This window comes from Gasterosteus aculeatus, chromosome 13 (genome assembly GCF_964276395.1).
Source record: "Gasterosteus aculeatus chromosome 13, fGasAcu3.hap1.1, whole genome shotgun sequence".
In the NCBI taxonomy this organism is placed as follows: Eukaryota; Metazoa; Chordata; class Actinopteri; order Perciformes; family Gasterosteidae; genus Gasterosteus; species Gasterosteus aculeatus.
The window spans coordinates 21,282,950-21,304,372 of NC_135701.1; the positions used below are offsets into that span (position 1 = coordinate 21,282,950).

Genomic DNA, 21,423 nt, shown 5'->3' on the forward strand with positions numbered 1-21,423 from the left:
GTGATAGGCGGGTATACCACGTATACTCACTAGGAAAGGTCAAGGATTTCCGTACATAGAGCTCTGCAGTCTAATCAATACAAACATATAGACTACACCACTGGTGTGTGTGTGTGTGTGTGTGTGTGTGTGTGCGCGCCGACCTGCAGCAGGTAGCGTCTCTTGTGCACTTCCTTGATGTCCTCGTAGGCGAAGATGCTGCAGGTTCTCTTCAGCTGACTCTGTCCCTGCCTGGCTCCTCGGGGGATGATGGCCTCGTGCAAACTGGACACACAGCGATGACATCATCAACCGCCGCCTCGCCTCCACGCCACATTTCACCCATAGAGCACCTCAACAAAAGTCATCTCGATTCACGGCCAAGACGAATGCTGCATGAGTGAATACTTAATCAGGGCAGACGGTTTACTGATGCCTTATTATTATTACCCTTATAACCCAATGTTGCAATTATTCATTCATTGAATAATTATTTAACGTTTATATTTTATTATTAAATGACTCATAAGATCTTTGCTTCCTGGTTCCAGCCCTGAAAGAGGAATGTTTGGAGCCATTTTAACACATGAGGGGAAACAGTGAAATCTGCATCTGTGGCTGTTTCCACGTCTCAAAAGGAAAAGACGCTGCAGGTTTCCTAAAATAAGATTAAGACGTCACATCTCCGCCGAGAGTCACAACGCATGCTCCATCAGCAGCATTACATCACTCCTCTTGCCCCTGCAGCGCCCAGAGGCACGATGTCATCCTCTGCTTTGGAATCAGGGAGGGGAACGAGCCGGTGGCCGGGCGCGGACGCCTGCACCTACTTGGGGGGCAGCGTGTCGATGTCCCTGATCTCCCTGGAGACGGTCATGGTGTAGCCGTCGATGACGTAGAAGTGCTCTTTGCCGAACAGCAGCAGCCCCTCGCTGGTGTCCAGACCCTGAACCCGGGCGCAGCGGTACATGTGCTGGATCTGGAGCGGCGAACGTGAGGAAGCATTAATTAAGCGAGCATGAATTCATTCATTATGGATTCAGGGTTAATCAATGAAGAACACGTGGGAATACTACTGCAGTGTCATTTTAGTAGGGGTGTAACGATTCATTTTAACAACGATTCGATTGGAATCGCGATTGCCGATTCGATTCATGAACGATCTGGGTTCATTTAGAACGATTCGATTCAATTCAGTGACTTGAAATCGATTCAGTAACTTTACTGGACAGTGCAGGCAAAGTTTCCGAGATCCCTGTTGTTTCTTGTAAGGAAATCAGGTTTAAATTAATTATGGAGATTATAAACAAGCAAACAACAATTGATGGCAAATGTATTAACCTTTTATTTGAATCAAGTGCCATTTTCAATGTAAACATTACACAATAATTACACAATGTTTGGATCAATTCACAGAACCCCGGATTTTCCACCACATCGTAGGGCTGCATGTCTTTATAGATAAACTTGTTGCTGTGATGTTGAGTTTGGTGCTGGCGAGGCCTGAGGCGTCTGCAGAGCTGCAGTTACCTGCTGCTGCTGCAGCGGTGACGCTGCTAGAGGTCCTGACTGTCGGCGTTGTTTAATCCCACGGCGCCTTAGTAGACGGCCGCAAAGATTCGTCGTGTTTCTGTGTTTATTTATTTGTCTTCTACATATTCTACAAACAGCGACCGACTTATTTAGAACACCTCCGTATTTGCAAAAGCCAAAATGTTTCCACGCGCTGGATCGATAAGTTGGTTTGTAAATGTCTCGCTTGCTGTCGTCTCCTCCACGCTGTGTTTTGTTGTTGTTCAGAGTTTCGCGCGGCTGCCGCTGCGTACTGATGACGTCACAGACAGGCAGACTGAATCGAGCAACGTTTAACGTGTCTAAAGTGATAAAAAACTAACAAACAAACACACATCCACACCGTTTTTGTACTTAAATCCAATGTGCAGTTTCCAAGTATCGATACAAATCGATTATGCACCATTTCAATCGATTTGTAATCGATTTATGTCGTCCGGAATGCCGATTTGCGGAGCACAGATCGATTCAGTTGGCTCGCAGGAATATAAATCGATTCAGTGAATGAATCGTTACACCCCTACATTTTAGTGATGTTTTCATCTGAATATAAAAAACAACTCTGGCGTCGTGCACTGGTTTGAGCCCGGACTCGCTCACCTTCTCCCCCTCCTCCAGGAGGCGCAGCAGCGACGTGTTGTCGGTCCGCTGCTCCTCCTCGGGGCCCCCCGACTCCAGCAGCTGCTCCTGGAGCTGCTCCTGGCTGTCCTCGTCCGCCCCGTCCGCCGTGGAGCGGGACCTCTTCAGAGGAGCCTTCACCAGGCCTGCGAGGGAGGGCGGGGGCGTTAGCGGGGGAGGAGGCGAGGACAGAAACAAGCGGGTGTTCCCCCGGTTTCCGGGTCGGCACCTTTGACTCGGGCGATGGTGTCCTCCCCGTGCTCGGGCTCGTGCCGTGTGGTCTCCCCCTCCGTGCTGTGCTCCACCGAGTGCTGGTACATGCCGGGGTTCCCGGACAGCAGACGCACAAAGTACTCCTTGCTGTCGTAGCTGATGGCCCGCCGGTAGCGGAGAGGCTTCTGTGTGCAAAGAAATATACGTTAATATACATGAAGAATACGTGAGCGGCTCGTTGTTCACATTTTCTCCGTGTGTGTTTTACCTAAAGACCAACTTATACTACAATAATTAAAGCATCGCAATGCAATCATAAAAACTGCATCATTATGTGCACCTCCACAACCATGGTAATAATATAAGATTTAATTACTGTGGATGTCTGTATTTAATACCACTGCACATCAGAGCCTGGTTCTTCAGAGCTACCGTATCATTTTAAGCTGTAAACAGGGGACATCATGTCTGTGCCGTCAAAAGCATAACAAAATGTCCCTCATGGGTAATAATGTGAGCTCCTGCGTGGCACCAAGAACACGCTCACGTGCAAATTCAGGGGGGCCGGAGAACGTAAACAGAAGGGAGGAGGAGGAGGAGTTTTAAATGTCATGTAAGGAGTTATTGCTAAAGCCTGTAGAGACAAACTGGTACCTTGATTCTAAATGTGTCCCGACTACACAGCGGAAACACACAACTTGAGCAAAGGCCGAGTGACGGTTTTAAGCTGCAGGCACGAGCGTTTGACTTTGTCAGACAGCCTGCGACTATTCCCGTTATGATTAGGCCTCTCGAGTTAATTATACTCATAATAATCATAATTCATGAGCCAGAACTCTCTTCATAGAAGGGTTCTGCTGAGTCTCCTAACATTCAATTCTACAGAGCAGGTTATTATTATGGGATCAATTCAGGGACATTGATGGCGCTTTATTATTGAGTTTGTAGTGATTATTTTCCATTCAAAGCTTCTATTAAATAATAATACGCACAGACGTTTTTCCATTTGAAATCATTTTAAAATTGTTTCCTCTGTAACTGACGGCTGCACACTACTCCCACTGTGTGGAACGGGTTAAAAATGCAATGCAACGTAAGTCGCTTTGGATAAAAGCGTCAGATAAATTACATGTAACGTGTCACACAGATGCTGAATACTGTTATTTCTACTCCCGTGGGCCCCCGAGACTCTTTTCTCTGGATTGAAAGCTGGAGACACCTGTGCCGAGTTGGTGTTGGGCTCCATCTCAGGGATGTACGGGTAGTGGATGTAGAACATGTCGTTGCGGACCATCTTCTTCCTCATCCGGCAGGGCCCCTCCGTCATCTCCAGCACAAACTTGTCCAGGTGGGACCCGATGGGCGGGCCCCAGAGGCCCCGCTCCCGCAGCAGCTCGTACTCGATGGAGGCCCAGTCCTCCGTCACGTACTTGAGGGTGTTCTGCTGTCGCTGGGAGACGCAGGGACGGAGGAGTTGTAAGTCACTTTAAAAATGTTCAACTCACACTGTGAAAATGAGGCCGCGTGCCGCCCTGGGAAGCGTAGTACCTCCTGATATTCTTTGTACTGCATGGCCACCAGGTCTCGAACCACGGCGATGTGAGTGAACATCCACTGGAAGGTCTCCTGTTGATCGGAAACGCAACGTGTAACCCAGCTGACCGACACGCTGCCCCACACACACACACACAGACACACACACACACACAGCGGCTGCAGTGTGCGTACCTGTGCAGACAGGTTGTTCTTGTTCAGGCTGTTCTCCCTCTTGTTGCGGCGGACGCCCGTCAGCTTGGAGAGGCCGAAGCCGCTGCTGACTCTGGACAGCTTGGACTGGGTCGCCGGCGCCGCCGCCGCCTCGCCGCGACTGATGCACTTCTTCTCGTGGACTGAGAAAAACAGCCCGTCACACAGGGAATCGCTGCTGCATTGCAGGTAACAGCACACGTGTGGCTCAAACTAACGAACAGACGATGCATCTGCAGACGACCCCCAAAAAAAGGACCTAAAATTTTGAATCTGTTCTGTTGTTACTAGATTGTTTGGTCTGGTTCAGCAAAGTCAAAACCTCGGCAGGAAGCGGGTTTTAAAACACAACACAGAGCGCGTGTGTGTGTGCGCGTGTGCGTGTTTCTCACCCAGGTGGTTCTGCCAGCTCTTCAGCGCCGGCTCCTCCAGGGCGGGCCGGGCCGTGGCGATGTCCACGTGGCCCCGGTCGTTGCAGGGCAGGGACACCTTGAATATGTCCTCCAGCATCTGACGCTTGCTGTGCATCAGCTCCGTCCACACGCGGTTCACCGCCTTCAGCAGCAGCTGGCGCCCTGCAGCGGGAGGGAGACCGCCGTTAGCGACGCACCTCGAGTCAAACGCAAACGCACAAAGACAGCCGAAGGGGGTAGCGGTGGCTACGTTGTGGCGTTTTTGCATTTGGCGTTCACATTACAACACACACATGCTTTGTTTAGCGCACTGGAAGTAGGAACAATCGTCTATTATGACAGAATATCAGAGCGAAATGTGCTGATCTCAGAAAATAACGTAGCATTATTTTAATGCCGTCTTTTGTTTCCTGATGTTGCTTTGGTGTCTCTACCAATAAAACATTTTAGAACAATATGAGAGCAGCTTGTCGAGCAATTCCTTCTACAACAGAGATGAGTGGAGGGTGTTTGTTCAAATTTATTTGAATTGCAAATAAAACAAGCTTTTTGTGACCTTTTAGATCGACGGACACACACACACACACACACACACTCACCCTCGCTGACGTCGTGGCTGTGCGCCGCGTCGGCCTCGTTCTCCGTGGGCATCATGACGTGCCAGGTCGTCATCCTGGCCTCCGCCTCCAGACCGAAGCCCTCCACGCTGCTGCAGACACACACACACACACACACACACGGAGAGTTGGATTGTTTGCTCTCTGCAGTCGAACAGCGTGTCGTGTTACAGCATATCGCCCCCCCCCGCTGCCCTTTTGGAAAGTGTAAGCACTTCTTAAAAAAAAAAATATATATATATATATAAATAAATAAAATAGAGACAGAATTTTCTTATTCTGTGTTATCATTTCTTTATATTTAATGGCCCTAATATGCTGTCGTAGAACCCGGTCTGAGACCCAGAAAACAACAGAGCAAAATGTGCCAGAAATAGTTCAACTGCACAAAAGTTCACCGCAACGATAAACGGAAGAAAATGTCAAAAATACAAGTGAAACGGTGATAAACGACTCCACTAAACAGCTGGATAAGCCAGGCTGAGGCCGACGTGGACTCTCTGGTTCCCTCTGAGCCGCTGCGACCTTACCTCCCGCTGTGCAGGCAGATGAAGGAGTGAGCCAGGCAGGCCACAAAGTCCTGGTCGTGGTTTCCCGGCCCGAGCACCAGGTTGCGGTTGACGGTCAGGACCCGCAGGGCGTCCAGCAGGGCCACCTGCTGCGCCACCGTCTTGTGGGGCCTGCAGAGCTGGTAGAGCACCGTGCGGTTCAGACAGTGGTAGATGGCGTCGAGGGAAAGACCCTGCGAGCGCCTCTTGGACTGGAAGAAGAGGAGGAGGAGGAGGAGGAGGGACACAAACAGGTGGAGCAGGTTAGAGGGTCGAACATAAAGCTGCTGTGGAAATATTTCAGTGCAGAGAATAAAGATTAGTTTGAGCAACCGGGGCTGAACCGGGTTTAGTCTCAGAGGGTTGTGAGTGTTTCTTTGTTGTTTCACTGCTTCAACTGGAACAATATTTTAAATAAAAGAACAACAGGCTTCTTTCCTACGTGTCGCCGTGAAGTAGAGGAAACAAACAATATCCTACTCCTATTCAGGTCAAGTATTCAGGTCTGAGTACGACAACCTGCACGTCTAATACTTCACGTGGTTCATGAATTAGTTTAGGTTGTAAACACAGGCGGGGATATTTATATTAATTTAAATGCAACAAAAGACTACGACCTCATTCCTTCTGCATGCCTCGGCGTGAAGTACGTGATCTACTAGGCACACCGGGACAGACAAAAGGCGCATTATCGTTGGAAAAAATGAATTTCAGAACATAATCTCCTAATCTTCTCGCTGGCACAGAAGGCTTCGAGTATAAAAGTAGAATACAAAGTCCGGACACGTGACTTTGACTCAAAATAGTCTCGGTTCTCCCGTTTATTTCTACCAATGGAAAACAATAATAATACTTTCAAGTACCTTGATATCCTGTCAATGAAATAAGAATATATTTTTCCGATAGAGAGAGAGAGACGTAAGACGTATGAATACTGGTCCTTGTCCCCTCTGGGCCTTTTTCTTACCTGTCCTATGAGCTGCACGATGAAGTCCACCACCAGCTTGGAGTCCTTGTTGAACATGCCCTGCCACAGCTTGTCCACCACTCTCTGGCTGAAGTAGAAGACGTTGTTGACCAGAATCTGATAACTGCCCCCGCTGCTGAGGGGCAGAGAGGCATCTTCACCTGCAGGGAGAGGCGCGGCCGTTAATGTCACACCAAAGGAGTAGAATCGTATCATCCACACAGAAGCCAGTTGGCAAATATCTGCATTCATCTCATCGTAATATTCACATTTGGACCAAAACAAAAAAACAGACTGCAGACTGAATATAACAAAGCGTGCGCTGAAGATGCTGAAGATGCTTGCTGTTCTCTGGGATTCGGTCTGTGATTTGCTGACTCATCAGATGATGCATCAGGGCGTCTCACACAGCCAACAGGACATCGGTCCACGCTGTCCTGCAGCGTTCTCATCCAGGCTGCTTTCTGCGTACCAGCTGCTATTTTTTGCTGAAAGCTTCTGTCCAAAAACTAAATTTGGAGGCAGATTTTACTTCTCTACTGGCTTGCTGCTCCGGTGAGGAGACATCAGCAACCTGCACGAGGACGTAGTCTCCCGTTTAATAAAGATTACTGGAAATCAGGCAGCTGCATCCTGGGTTTCCCCCGTTTGAGGACTTGGTTCTGACCTAGAAGGACGTCAGCAGCCAGAAGATGCTCCATGACGCCGTCCAGGATGTTGGACTGAAACTCCTTCTGTTGAGTCCTGGTGGAGCGCTCGGGGGAGGCCTGGTGCCAGAAAGACACATCGGGCATCAGTATGTATCGAAAGACTGGTGACGAGTGACCAGGTCGGCGGCCGCGTCCTCACCTCCAGCAGCAGGTCAACGATGGGCGTCTGCTTGCTGGCCGGGGTCATGCACAGGTTGTCCATGATCAGCACCCTCATGAAGTCAAAGACGTACTTCTTGGCCGGGTGGTTGGTCAGCGACGTCTTGGAGCCCACGTTGCAGTATTCCGACTGGCTGCGGTTCATTCCCGAGTCCCCGGCGAAGGCCTTGAACTCCTCGGTGGGAGACCCCGCCTCGTCGTCCAGATCGGTGACCTGGAACGCGTCGGTTTTGTTTGTTTACGGGAGAAAAGCTCACAGCACGCTACAGGGTAAAAAATATTACATTCTATTCAAGGAAACAAACCTAGTAAAAGTGCAACCGTGCTTTTTTTTTTTGTCCTAACAAGCAATTATCCTCATGAGTAAACATTCTAAAAGCAGATTTTTCTCTGCAGATTCGTGCACTTTGTTGCGGAGACTGCAGCAACAAAGCTCACAGCGAGCTCAGATTCCAAAAGGGACAATAAGTTATAGTCTTTATTGCCCCATCAGAGAGAATTCGGTATTTCTGCAGTAGGTTTATCGGGTTACTGATCAATACCTGTGATTATTTTCTCTGCTGATGAGATTTTCTGCTTTTAAACCCAATTTCAGACTGAAAGTGCTTTGATTTAAAGTCGCTCCGGTCAGTCCGGCCTCACCATCTCGGAGTAGGGCCTGATGTTGAAAGGGAAGACGGTCGCTGCCAGAGCGCAGAGGAACTCCGCACTGTGCCACATGGGGGCCAGGTCGGGCACGTTGTGGTAAAGATACCTGAAGAACTGCATGAGGGTGACGGGGTACTCCCTCAGCCAGGAGCCCTCCTCCTCCGACTGCCACGGCTTTGGAAGAAGGAAGAAAGAGAAGCACAAGAATACAAGTCAAGCTGGGGAGTGAAGCTTCTCTCAGCGCTGTGAGATTCCCAGAGGAAGCCGGCAGACAGCGAGGATGAGAAAAGGCTGGCGTGCACAGTGATTTTGGTTGGATTAATGGAGCTGTGAAATCAAACAAAGAACTACTTAAAAAGCACTAATGAACATGAGAAAACGAGATTCACAAAAATCTGTTGCATTTAATTAGTCAAAATTAGGGGTAAAGAGGTCCGACGGCACACTGACTGAACTTCTCCTCCTTGCGATATGCGATACTCTCCTTGGGTGTACGTCACACACCAGCCAGCGGCTAACCACCAGAAGAAGCCACCACCGTAGCCTCCGAATGGGTCCTCACCAGGTTGAGCATGCTGCGCAGCATGGCCAGCAGCAGGAAGGCCGCCTCGGTGTACACGTTGTGGATGGAGCCCACGACCGCCCCGCTGGAGGCCGGGATGCCAAAGATGAAGGTCCAGATGGAGTCCAGGTCAAACTGAGGAGACAGACAGACACTGGGGTAATACGCAGTCAGGTGAACGCAGTGCAATGAAAGTAGGTAAAGAAATAAAACTAAAACGTTTAAAAGTACATTGCAGTTTATTTCATATCTACTGATCTTTATGGAAGCCCTGTGAGAAAAAACACTTCTCTAAATGCTTTTCTTCAAAAGATTTGGCAGGTCTATAACAAAGTTTAAGGATATATATATTTTTTTAAGTATAAATCTGATCTAAACAGTTTTTCATCTGTGAAAGGAAAATATTTTCCACTTACTGCATGAATGAAAAACATTAATAATCAAAAGGAAAGATTATCCCGGTCGGTCACACAGGAGAGAAACTTCTAAATATCCTGCCCGGGCTTCCACAGGGCAGCACCAGCATGCACCGGTCGGAGGAGCAGAAGAAGAAGAAGAAGAAGGGGGGGCATACTGACATGTACCTGCAGGCTGTCCGGCAGCTCGGTGACGGGCTGCTGCAGGAACAGCGCCATGAGCAGGAAGTAGAGCTCCGGCACGTTGGTGTGTTTGGGCAGCAGCGTCTGCAGCACCGGCAGCCCGGGGAAGTGGCACGCCTCCCGGTTGATCTCCCTCAACGTGGAGCGCCCCCCGGCGCTGCGGCCCACGTTGAAGCCTGCGGGGGGACGGATCCACAGGGAGATGAGAACCGGGACGGGCGCTGCGAGCGGGCGGGGCGTCTGCCGGCTTCATCGAGGCGGCGGTCCCAATTATGACCGAAGGCTGTAATCGTCTAACGGAGCTGATCAGGCGGGATTTAAAACTGCAGGACTGAGCACTAAGCGGTACGGAATTTTAAAAAAGGACTTGATTTGGTTGAATGAAAAACGCTACGGGCTTCATTTAAAGAGCACGCGCTCTGCTACAGCAGGTAGATCTGTTAGGCCATGGCACTACTCAGCGAGGTCTCCGTGAGGCCGGTCAGTGGTTCTCAACCAAATAAGAGAGCAGATCCGTAACTTAGTCGTTAAGAGGCACAAAAGTTCCAGGAGAGAGAAGCTAAAAGGATCCTCAACCAGGTTGAAAACCACTGAGCTCAGGAAGTGGGAGCAGCAGGGAGGCAAACAATGAGAAGACGAACCCTTGGCTGTGAGGCGCACAAACTGCGCCGCTCTCTGTTTACTGAACGAGGGCCAACTCCGACGGAAAGCGTTGCCAGAGTGAGGAGAGGCGTCTGCTGAGCCATATTACAACATACAGTACAGACACACACACACACACACACATCATGACGGCACGCCATCGGACTCGCGTGGTGGGGAACGTTTCAACTTACAGAATGAAAACAATCATTTCAGCTCGGATCAAAGCACACGTCCTTGCAAGGAAACGGCCTGAAGATCCACTAAAAATCTAAATCCATAGTTGATACTGTGTCTCAGTTAAGTGCCTGTGGGGAGGGAGGGGGGAGGAGGGGGGAGGAGGGGGGGCGAGGCCTTGTGCACTCACCCAGCACGGTGCCGATCTTATTGGTCAGGACGGAGTCGGTGTGGTCCAGCCAGCCTCCTCCGCACAGGCCCTCCTTGAAGCGGTTGAGGATGGCCTGGTTGGAGAGCAGCACCACCAGGATCCACAGAGCCGCCGTGACCGTGGTGGAGTGGAGGTGCTCCTCCATGAACATCAGCAGCCAGTCGAAGCCCAGCGTGCGCACCAGCTCCTCGCACGCCCTGCGAGGCGGCGGGGAAAAGGCAAGTCTAAGGGCCGTTTCTTGTCATTTGAGAGCGAGTTAAATGTTTGTTACAGACTGGGCAGCAGGCCACACGGTGCAAGCGCTCGACTCACTGGGCGTTGACCGTGCACTTCTCCTTGGTGGTGAAGAGCAGTCGGAGGAGGTTATCCAGCAGGCGGTTCCTCAGCAGAATGAGGCTGGCTGACAGGAGGCCGCCGAAGTCGTCGTCATTACCTGAGAGACGCCGACAACTCGATACAGTGAACATGTAACTAACCGAAGACGAGTCATCGCGCCTTTTAGTCGTGAATTCGTCGTTACCTCCATCGATCTTCTCCTCGTTGCTGATTTCCATCACGACAAACTTCTCACACACGGCAAATGTTGGCAAAGTAGAGGAGATGAACTGGCCGAACCTGTGAAAGGAAAATAAACTGGGATTTTTCTCTCCGTTCCCACAGTTTCTTTGACATCAAGCGTATAATGAAATCTATCAAATGCAAACAGGCTCATTGCGCCGAGCTCGTGTCTGCTGCATCCGGTGTTTATCTACCGCAGAAGGTCGTGCGGGTTGGGGAAGCCCTGCAGCAGCAGACTGAGCACGTTGCTGATGGCCGCCACGGTCGGCTGGGACAGCGACGTGTCCCTCAGGGTCAGCAGCAGTCTGGGGATCAGCTGGAACTCCCTCAGCAGTTTGGCGTTCTTGGCCGCCTCGCTGTTTCAGGACACACACACACACACACACACACACACACACACACACACACACACACACACACACACACACACACACACACACACACACACACACACACACACACACACACACACACACACACACACACACACACACACACACACACACACACACACACACACACACACACAGACAGACAGAGGTCAGACCACAGTGATTCACTTTTGAATCATTTCAGTAGTCACGGAGGATCTGGGAGGAAAACGTTTCTGACACTTGCCTGGATTCCGTGAGCAGTTCGATGAAATGCTCAAAGAGCGACAGATGGAGCTCGTAGGGAGCGTGGAGCCAGACCTGAGGAGCAGAAGGAGCAGGTTGAGATCCCCGGTGACGCCGAGTAGCTTTTGGCAACAACAAAAAAAACGACTGCCTGATTGTGGCCTGAAGAGAAACTCCTAAAAAAGGTCCAACCCGCTGTGGAATTCGAGCTCTTCCCCTCATCTGGTCAACATGTGCTCACCTCAAAGTCACAGAGCAGGTCCTGGAAGGCGGTGGAGTTGGGAATGATGGAGGTCTCGTGGCCGCTGTCGACCGTCCCCACCAGGGAGAAGGTGAGGTGGAGGATGTGGCTGTTGAGCAGCGAGCGCTTCTTCTTCAGCAGCATAGCCAGCAGCTGCAAGGGAGGGGGGAGGAGTCAACGAGTCAACGCCACATGGCGCCGCGTGGCCGTGAACATGCTGTGAATCCCGCTTAAGGGGTCAACTCAAACTGGTTGTAACTGGTTGGAGTTTATGGTCACGTGACCGGCGTCAAACCTGGTAGCCTCGGATGCGCTCCATCTCCTTGCTGGCCAGCGGGTTGCTTTTCACAACACACACCAGAGCCTTGACCGCAGCATACAGCCCCTCCACGTCCGACGCCATGGCGACCAGGCCCAAGATGGCCGCCGCCCCGCCCACATACTGCAGGTTGGTGGCGACGGGTTTGGCCACGAACACGCGGACGCCTGAAGGGGGGAGAACCGTGGGATGTTCATGGAGCTCGTCCCCTCCACCGCAGATTCCCAGTTACTTTGTTTACCTAAATATCCGATGACAGCGGCTCCAATGGTGCGCGCCGGCCCGTTGAGGTGGCCCGCGGCGTTGTGGATCAGCTTGACCGGCGTGGCGTTCTCATGAGAGGACACGGTGAGCTACAGAGGGAGGGAGGACAATCCGTTGAGAAGCAGCGGTGGTTTCCAAAGAACACAGAGAGCCGGGTTTTTCCCCATAAAACAAAAAGGCCCGGTTCCCTTTTCTCGGGTTAAATGGAATGACAACGGAACCTCATAGTGACTCATACTGGTAAACAACACAGGAGCCAACGGCCACGAAGAAACGGATCGTCTGTTTCATAGTGGATTTATAAATCGCAGCATCAGAATTCAATCTTGTATCAAGGTCTGGCTTTATGGAAAGATTTATTTCAGCCAGTTCAAATTAAATATAGACCCAATTTAGCAAGTCAGCACGAAAAGAAAGACACCACACTACCGTGAAATACCAATGCGGATCATTTGAACATCATTTAGCGAGTAACGGCGTTAGATATGATGTCATGTGACATTTGCCGCGTCCTAACGAAACCAGCGGTGTTCTTTCTGAGAGGAGAACACGGCTCGTTCTCCCTTCCTGCACTACGAGTCGCTGCGGCAGCAGAAATGCTGCCTCTTCACTTCACTTCACTTTGCCGTCTGCTTCCTGCAGGTTCGCCGAGAGCCGAGGCTCAGCGGGCGGAGAGCAGTGCATGCTGGGAAGTAACCGTGACAGGTGGGGAGAAAGATAAGGACGGAGCAGGACCTCATTCAGAGCTCAAAACACACACAATGGAATGGTATATATATATATATATATATATATATATATATATATATATATATATATATATATAAATAAATATGTGTGTGTGTTTTTGTGTGTTTAATCCACTGTTATTATCATTAAGATGGAATTTCCATTTATATAATTGATGGCTGGATAAACTGTACTCAGCTGCTAATATTTCAACAAGTCGTGTTTTGAGTTAATGCCGAAAATTCTCGTTTTTCTTCAGTACCGATCGGACACCAACAGGGAAAACTTGATGATCAGCAGGGATTATTAACTCATCTGTAGATAAAGACCTGTAAGGAGACACGGTAACATTCCGTAGGCGGCTCCACCGTTCTGACCTGTTTGGCGATGGCTTTGCTGTCCAGTTTGTTGTAGACCTTCCTGATCTTGGCCACGGTGAGCGTGGAGACGGAGAGCGCGTAGAGACTGAAGGACACCTTCTCCTCCGGCACCAGCGCCACCAGGGAGGCCGGGGCCCCCTCCGCCTTCGAGTCTTTGCCTGGGACATCGATAAGGACGGTTAGAAAAAGGAGAAACCTTTGGAGAGATCGTGAGGGTTGACGGTACGGATGGACTCACAGGGCAGGTAGACGGCCTGGAAGCTGCCCACGTAGATGGGCCCCAGCTCGAAGACGGCGGCGACGCTGGCGGCGGGCAGGACCTCCTCCAGGAAGTGACTCGGGCCCAGACGCCACACCAGGCTGGAGAGCTGGCGCTGGGCGGGCGGCGTCCCCACGTACCCGTAGACGGTGCTGAGCACGGGGGGGTTGGTGGAGCCGGAGCCGCCCGGGGCGCTGTGGACGTAGTGGAGCTGGAGAGGGCGGAGACGCGTTAAAAAAAAAAAAACAGGCACCAACCGCCAACTCAAATTCCTCGTATGTTTTTTTTTAATTCGGTCTTAATTCAGATAATTCACACGCGTTACCTTGACGGTGTTGACGAGCTGCCCGTCGAGGTACAGCGTGGCCATGCTGTTCTTCAGCATGCCTTTGCTCATCACCAGCACCAGGTGGTGCCACTGGCCCTCCGCGATCAGCTCGCCGCAGCGGAAACGAGCGCAGCAGGGCAGGATCTCGTAGAAGGAGGGGTCCTCGCTGGAGTCATCCGCTGCTTGGTGGTGGTGGGGGGGGGCATAATTGACATTATGCAACGGACTGAGGTCCTTAAAAGCCATTCTGTGTTCCTGCCCCGGTACTCACAGTGCGACTGCAGCAGCTCCTCCTTGGTGGAGACGGTGAGCGAGCGGTCTTTGGCGGACAGCACCACCGCCAGGCAGACGTAGTGCTGCTCCGAGGACGTGGCCCGCCGGACCACCGTCAGCAGCCGCACCGGGTGGGCCTGGGGGGCCGCGCTGAAGCGCTCCACGCAGAACCAGGTGGAGTAGCTCAGGCCGGAGGGAGGCGGGAACAGGCGCTCCCCTGGGAGGCGGACGGTGGGGGAGAAAGGAGGTCAGATCCACTGCAACACCACAGGAAGTGATGCCAGCTAAGCGCCACGGCGCCCGCTTCGTACGGCCCCGTCCGCACACAGTTGCAATAAGCGTGATTTTTTCCCCTCCTTGTGACTTTAACATCACGGAGGGACACCGTGTCGGAGACTCCGGGTGCCTCGGGATCAAGCCGCCACTCAACAGGTTATCAGAGAGGAGCAAATTGAAAAGGAGGCCGCTGGGGTTCCCGCTCCGCCCACAGAAGCCAGTGTGGATTTCTGTCATAGGAACATGAGCTCAGACCCACCGAGCAGCTAAATGCAAGTTGTACGATCCAATACATTACTGCTCGTTTCTCTAATGCTGCCGAGACAGACAAACCTATTCTTTATGCATATTAGTCGATGGCTACGAGCTCCTGAGCAGGCTGAGGAGATGATGATGTCATCCACAGAGATGGGTCAGATAGAGGAGGGAGATACGGGAGGCAAGGAGAGGAAGTGAGGCAAGGAAGGAGGCGAGGAAAAGTGACATTAGAAGGAAAGCCGGTGGGAGAGAAACGGGAAGAAATGGAATAAGGAGGAATGAAGAAGAAGAAGTAATGAGCGGAGGGAGGGAGACAAAGAAAAGGGTTGTGGGCTGGGAGGCGAGATGAGAGATGAAAAGGTCAAAGAAAAGCAGGATGAGGAGAAGAGAGGAACAGAGCGAGGACTATAAATAGTGCGTGACTGGCTGGAGACGACAGGAGGGAAGTGGGGTGGATGGGTTCAGAGGATGGAGAGACAAAGTGACGGAAAACGGGTAGTAAGGTAGGAGACGAGGGGGAAGGAAGAGAGGATGAGAAGGGGAGAAAAAGAGGAGCGAGAGGAAAGCTGGAGGAGAAACTAGCTCGCTCAATACACAACAACAGGGCCTCAGACTAGAAAACAAACATAACGTCACATTTTAAATCGGATTTCTGCCTGCAGGTCTGTTTTTTTGCTTCTTTGGGTTTCAGTTCTAGTTTTTTGACGCGCACAAATGATTAAAAAAAAAAAAACACAAAACAAAACATTGGAATGAATCATTGGAGGTTCAAAAAAACAAAAACAAAAAACAAACACTGCTCCGAGAAGAAGAAAGAAAGTGAGAATCAAGAGGACATCTGAGGGAAAACAAAAGGAAGCCGTGAGGAAGAAAACAAGCAACACGGACACATTGTGCGCGCAAACACACACACACACACACAATTATTTTCTTCATCGCTCATTGCTCGACTACGGAGATGTTTTTATTCCTCGTTCCCGTCTCAAAGACAATTTTCTAATAATTAAATTGTTATGTAGTTTAGTGGTCGATAACGTTTTTATCCTGATTAAGCAGCGCTTGTGGTCTAAACAGCCCGATTGCTCTTTTGTGTAGTTTATACGACGTACAGCAGGAGTTTGAGTTGGTGATGATCACAGATTGGTGACCACTGAGCCGCCATCAATGCCAAGCGCTTCTTTGTTTTCCTGATTCCAGTCTTCTAAGCGGTTGCTAAGCGGTCTCTGCGTCCCCCCCCCCCCCGTCCCCCCGGCCTTACCTGTGCCAATCCCGCTCAGCACCGCTCCGTCGCTGACCCCTGAGGCGTTGGTGTTGTTGGTGGGGCCGTTGTGTGGCGCCAGGCTGGGCAGAAACAGGCACCTGCACGGGACGACAGGACAGGTGAGTTATCGGGGGAGGGGGGCGGGGACCAGTGCTTTGTGCCGTAACGTGGAAAAGTCAACGTCCTGTTACTGGAGGACTCGATGTGCACGAGGACGGCCGTTTACATTGTTTTCAAAAAGGCATCGCTTTGCGCTTTAGCTTCTCTGTTCAGGTGCCGGTACCGATTACAATGACAATATAGAAAAGGTTTCAAAGCCTCCAGTAAGCTTTGCTTCCTTTGAAGAAGTCCTCGTCTCTCGAGGGAGAAGTTGCCTGCTGAGTAGCGAGCGTCGGCGTAGTCTTCTGCTGACTCACCGCCGCTCGGGGGAAAGGTGCCATTAGCTCCTCTAAAATTATCCTCAACCAGCAAAGACGACACCGGTGCCGTCGGGGAGAAGGGGATTGTGGGGGATTTGTAAGGGGGGCCGGGGGCGGGACAAGAGGAGGCCTTGAGGACAGCAGGAATGATTGTGTTGCTCTCCGAATGAATCTCAAACAAGTTCATTTCAAGGCGTCGGGCACATTTGCCTTATTCATTTGTCTCAAGGAAAGAAAGCCAAAGTAAAACAACAATTCAGAACAAATAAAGAGGAAATGAGCAGTTATGCAAAGTCACATTAATAAGCACTGATTCCATTTGCGTAACAGCGCCTCAACATGAGGACAAAGTCCCCATAAGAGCGGCTGGAACAAGTAGTCCGTTAAAAAGAGACAAAAAGAAAATGATCCACGTGGCCTCTTCTTGTATTAACAAACGTCTCAATCATTCCCTGGTTCCACTTTCTGTGAAAACCTTTTAGCTTTTGGACTCTCACAGTTGGACAACACTAATGTGAAGACATCGTCCTAAAATACATTTTCTATCAGTAATGTCAATGAGTTTCGTTCCCCAAACCCGGCTGACGGCTTCTCGACGCACAGTTCATGAATCGTATCTCCGAGTTGATCTTTTTTTTTCCTGAAAGAGACGCTGATTGAGCTCCAAAATGAGCCGTTATTATTCCTCCACCTGGCCAGGAGGTCACAGGTCAGCGCCGGCCAAGGACAGCCTCCCTGAATCTGGCAGGGATTCAATAAACTAACTCAAGGTCACGCTGAAGGGCGGAGCCTCCGGTCCTTTGTTAGCTGCAGCCTGCAGCCTCCACGCAGGTCCTGGTCAAGTCCACCTGGACCAGGTGAACACAACCGGCCCCCAAGGCCCATTCCTCCATTTCCCTGGTGTGCGTGTGTGTCATGTTAAGATCGAGTGTGGAGCTGTGCACATGTGTGCAGGAGAAGCAGGAGTGCCTGTGTGTGATTCCTAATAGCAGCGGGGGCATCAATATTTCATGGTGGCAGATGGGAGAGGAAGGGGGGGTCTGTGGGGAGAGTGTGTGTGTGTGTGTGTGTTTATGAGCAGGAGAAAGTGGGCCAGCGCCTCGTCGCCTGTGAGCCTGTGTTTTCAGGAGAAACTCCATGTTCTATTCTGAGGCGAGTCAAATGGGGGGAGGAGGGGGAGGGGAGGGTTCTACTAGCAGTGCTATAAAGGGGATTGATCCGGCTGTTTTATTACACTAACGAAGGATGTCTCATTATGGTCTTGTATGTTTCTTTGTTCCATTTCAGTATCCGTGCTGAAAGATGAGGAATCTTTGTTTTGGAACCTGAGCTGCAAGGAAAGGAAATGACCACAGAGAACTGGTGCATTCTCATTAATCCAAAGTAACCAATCAGGAAATATAACTCAAGACAATTAGGCAGAATTGGAAAAACGCATATTTTCACTAAAGAGGGCTGTGTGGCCTGATGCTGTAATGGGATCTCAAATAAAGAAATGTCCCCCAAAACGAGGCCTTAAATGTCACACACACACACACATCATGGTTTCATGCATGAAGCCAAACGACAAACACAGGGGAAGAACACAAAGAGAAACCACACAACTGTAAGTAGAGCGGGAAGAAGATGGTGACAGGTGGTGGAAGACATGCATCAGACCCCCGATGCCGGGGGGGGCGACAGTGTATTTAATATGCTGGTGTGACGCCTGATGCCAGCGTTTCATCGCTCCACTCTTATCCACTTCCTTTGAAGGGGAAAGCATCCAGGGACATTTTATCTGACATCGAGACAAAATATAATAAGTTCTCTCCTTTTCAGAATGAAGAGCAGTTCCTAAAATCCTCAATTCATCCCTCTGCTGCTTTGCTCTGTAACAGCAGTCACACACACACACACACACACCAATCAAAGAGGAGCTCTGCAGCTATTCAATGCTGGTCAGGTAGTCACAGGAAGTGACCTTTGGTGGCTTAAACCGACAGGCGGCGTGGACTACGACCTTCCCCCTCTTTCCACAGACCTCGTCCTTGTGAATATTAATGACAATAACATGCGATAGTGGAGCGCGAGCGCTACGGTCCCGCATGGACGTGTTGCTTAGTGTGGGGGGGCTTCTTGCCGAGGTCCCGTCCCACGCGCCGACATTTCCACTGACCCCCGACGTCCACAGGACGGCCAACACACAAAGAGACGGTGTGCAGCGGGGGGGGGGGGAGATTGTACGACATAAAAGCCGGAAAATGAGGCTATTTGTATGCGCGGCTCCACACAACTGGAGGCGAATAAAAGCCTCCCGCTGAGACAGCGGCACAAGGAGGTCAACAGAAAGAGGAAAAAACACAACCTGTTCAATAGCGGGGAAGAATAACCCCCCCGAGGTGTGGGGGTGAGAAGCTGGGGAGGACAGAAAAAAAGACTCCATAAAAAGAGGTTTACAGAGAACTTTTCAAGGCAATGAATCAATTCATGGAGTTCTAAATGTCCTTTAAGTCCCAAAACATGTACTGTATTAATTATGGATGAAAGGACCACATGTGATGAAGGATGAACTCCTTTGGCTTGGATGTGGATTTATAGCAGTCAGTTTAACAGCATCATTACCATCTGGTTGGAGTAAAGAGACAGATATTGTTCTCACGAATTGGTGGAGACCAAAACTGAGCTTGAACGTTGGACTTTGATTCCTCTGCTGGGCCAAAGCGCAACAGCTAATTTAGCGAATTAGCTGAAATAACTAAGATAGTATGCAAGTGAAGTTCAAAACCACACAAGTGTAGAGAGCATGCGACTCCGCCCCTTTTCTCTTGGCTGCTTAAAGCTAAAGAATGTCAAATAATAAATAAACGCGCATTAAATTAACCAGACATGTAAAACGCTCAAAGGTTTGACCCACCCGAAGCCCTCCAGCGAGGTGTCGAACTCCACGAACGAAGGCGTGACGGCCGACCCGTGCAGGCGGATGTCGTGGGGCGTCGTCATGGACACCAGGCACTTGACTCGGGTGAGGGGGACGGTGCTGCCCTCGGCGGAGCGCACCAGGCTGCGGCTGATGCGATACTGGCCGTTGTCCTCCGCCGGCGTGGCGAAGACGCTGTCGGGACCGAAGCCCTCCATGGACATGGTCATACTGTCTGCGGGGTCAGGACGGACAGGTTCAATTAAATTACACCCTTTTTTCTCTCTTGCAACTACCTCAGGAACAAGGTTTTCTTTTGTCTACAAATAGCAGCGGTATCATCATCTTGTGTTGTCATTTGTTCATCAGCAGATATTATTTATGGTCACATCCAACATGATGGAAGAGAGAGAGAGAGAGCCAAGTATAAAAGAAAACCTCACAAGATGTGATGAAAATGCTAATCTATCCAAGTCGTTTATTCCTTTAAATGGTTTGTTGTTGTAATACTCACTCTGGCCACACGGGGCCGAGGTGCACACTTTCCCCTCGCGTTCTAAACCGAGCAGAGAGCCGTTCGTCTTCCAGGTGAGAAGAAAACATTTAGAAAAGGGTTTGGATATTTTATCCTGGGAAAAGTTGTTGGTTAGTTCTCTCTCCTGTGTTTATGACCTATTTGAATCAGGCTTAGAAAACCGATCACTAGAATAGTGTTTTACATAAATAAATGAGCACAGACGTCACGTTTTCGATGGCGACTGGGATCGGAGAAACACCTCAAACACTTCGTAGGGAGCAGGAACTAACGCAGCGAGCAGCAGCGTGCACGTGGAGAACAGTAATTAGCCGCCACTTGGCAGCCGGAAGGAGACACAATAAGCAATTAGGACACAGCGAGGAGCCCGCAAATTACAAACATTACTGGCTGTAAATAGGAAAACAAACCGTTTGCATTAGACTCGCGGCGGAAAGACAAGCTTTGTTTAAGCGGGAATTTACACATCAGCTAGAGATTAATCGCAGGCCAAAAAGACTACTTGGTGTCGTCTACAATATCCTTAAAAATGATCTATTATATTATACTGACTCACTCTTAAAAAGCACCTCATGTACTTTCTACGTGGAATGTTTTTTAACCATTGAAGGCAGAGTTGTGCCATAGTCTCACGTAGCGGCTCTGAGGAGCAGAATACGGAGGCTGAGGTGGAACATCCACCGAGGTCAGGCTGCTCCATCGGCTGGAATAATCTGAAAAAACGTCAGGTGATCTCAACAAGCAACTAGACGGCACCGAGAGGCTCATCCAATCAAAGCCTTTTCACCGGAGGAAAAAGGAGAAGCACGACGCCAGATGAATGATGCTCCCCGGAGAAGAGGAACGGCTCCCAAATTAAATGATCGTTTCATAAACTGGAAGACTAAAGTCCTCCATTCCTGGCTGGTACCAACCGACAGGCTTCAGCACGCAGATTCATGTTTTTACAGAACCGTTCACTACTTTTTAATTCACCAGAAAATGAGTTGGAGCCGTTTTAAAGAGGGGACTGACGTTGATCACAATTAACCAATAAGGTAAGTGTAAAAAAAAAAACAACACTTTGACATCATTCATTGGAGAACTGAATACTTGATGTGACCTTCATCTAAATTATAGAACACTTGAGATGTTCCTTTAAGGGGCTTCCGACTGTCTCTTTTTTTTTAACCGCTGTGACAACCAGCAGCGGAGACGCACGGCGACGTGCTCTTACTTCTCATCTCGCCGTCGTAGCTCAGCGAGCTGGGCTTGTGGACCCGGTACTGCTTCAGCAGCTTCTTGTCCCAGGCGCCGCAGTTCAGAGGGTTTCCGAGGCGCAGGAACTCCCTGCAGGGTGGGAGGGAGGGGGGAGACCAGCGGGACGCCGCGGTTAAAAACACAAAGGTACAGCACGACTGTTCCTCACCTCACGTTTCCGTTAACA

General features: G+C 50.3%; 1 protein-coding gene across 9 annotated transcripts in view; it reads right to left on the bottom strand.

Annotated features, from left to right (window-relative positions):
* wdfy3 (WD repeat and FYVE domain containing 3) overlaps positions 1-21,423 on the bottom strand; it is a 57,003-nt gene that overhangs the window by 8,321 nt on the left and 27,259 nt on the right. For 4 of the 9 annotated variants that reach the window (XM_078086280.1, XM_078086275.1, XM_078086278.1 and 1 more), the window contains 31 exons: positions 21,214-21,326; positions 19,460-19,697; positions 16,142-16,242; positions 14,348-14,566; positions 14,074-14,255; positions 13,728-13,959; positions 13,487-13,647; positions 12,358-12,469; positions 12,093-12,283; positions 11,798-11,950; positions 11,558-11,631; positions 11,134-11,295; positions 10,902-10,996; positions 10,694-10,814; positions 10,361-10,578; positions 9,331-9,527; positions 8,753-8,887; positions 8,185-8,364; positions 7,523-7,756; positions 7,341-7,440; positions 6,674-6,834; positions 5,689-5,918; positions 5,141-5,250; positions 4,521-4,703; positions 4,111-4,271; positions 3,931-4,008; positions 3,602-3,832; positions 2,399-2,567; positions 2,152-2,315; positions 810-958; positions 144-264 (listed from right to left, as the gene is read on the bottom strand). In XM_078086280.1, coding sequence (XP_077942406.1) covers positions 144-264; positions 810-958; positions 2,152-2,315; positions 2,399-2,567; positions 3,602-3,832; positions 3,931-4,008; positions 4,111-4,271; positions 4,521-4,703; positions 5,141-5,250; positions 5,689-5,918; positions 6,674-6,834; positions 7,341-7,440; positions 7,523-7,756; positions 8,185-8,364; positions 8,753-8,887; positions 9,331-9,527; positions 10,361-10,578; positions 10,694-10,814; positions 10,902-10,996; positions 11,134-11,295; positions 11,558-11,631; positions 11,798-11,950; positions 12,093-12,283; positions 12,358-12,469; positions 13,487-13,647; positions 13,728-13,959; positions 14,074-14,255; positions 14,348-14,566; positions 16,142-16,242; positions 19,460-19,697; positions 21,214-21,326 — 4,975 coding nt within the window. Of the gene's footprint in view, positions 1-143; positions 265-809; positions 959-2,151; positions 2,316-2,398; positions 2,568-3,601; positions 3,833-3,930; positions 4,009-4,110; positions 4,272-4,520; positions 4,704-5,140; positions 5,251-5,688; positions 5,919-6,673; positions 6,835-7,340; positions 7,441-7,522; positions 7,757-8,184; positions 8,365-8,752; positions 8,888-9,330; positions 9,528-10,360; positions 10,579-10,693; positions 10,815-10,901; positions 10,997-11,133; positions 11,296-11,557; positions 11,632-11,797; positions 11,951-12,092; positions 12,284-12,357; positions 12,470-13,486; positions 13,648-13,727; positions 13,960-14,073; positions 14,259-14,347; positions 14,567-16,141; positions 16,243-19,459; positions 19,698-21,213; positions 21,327-21,423 lie in introns of all 9 variants that reach the window. The other 5 variants (XM_078086279.1, XM_078086274.1, XM_078086277.1 and 2 more) reach the window with 2 other exon arrangements.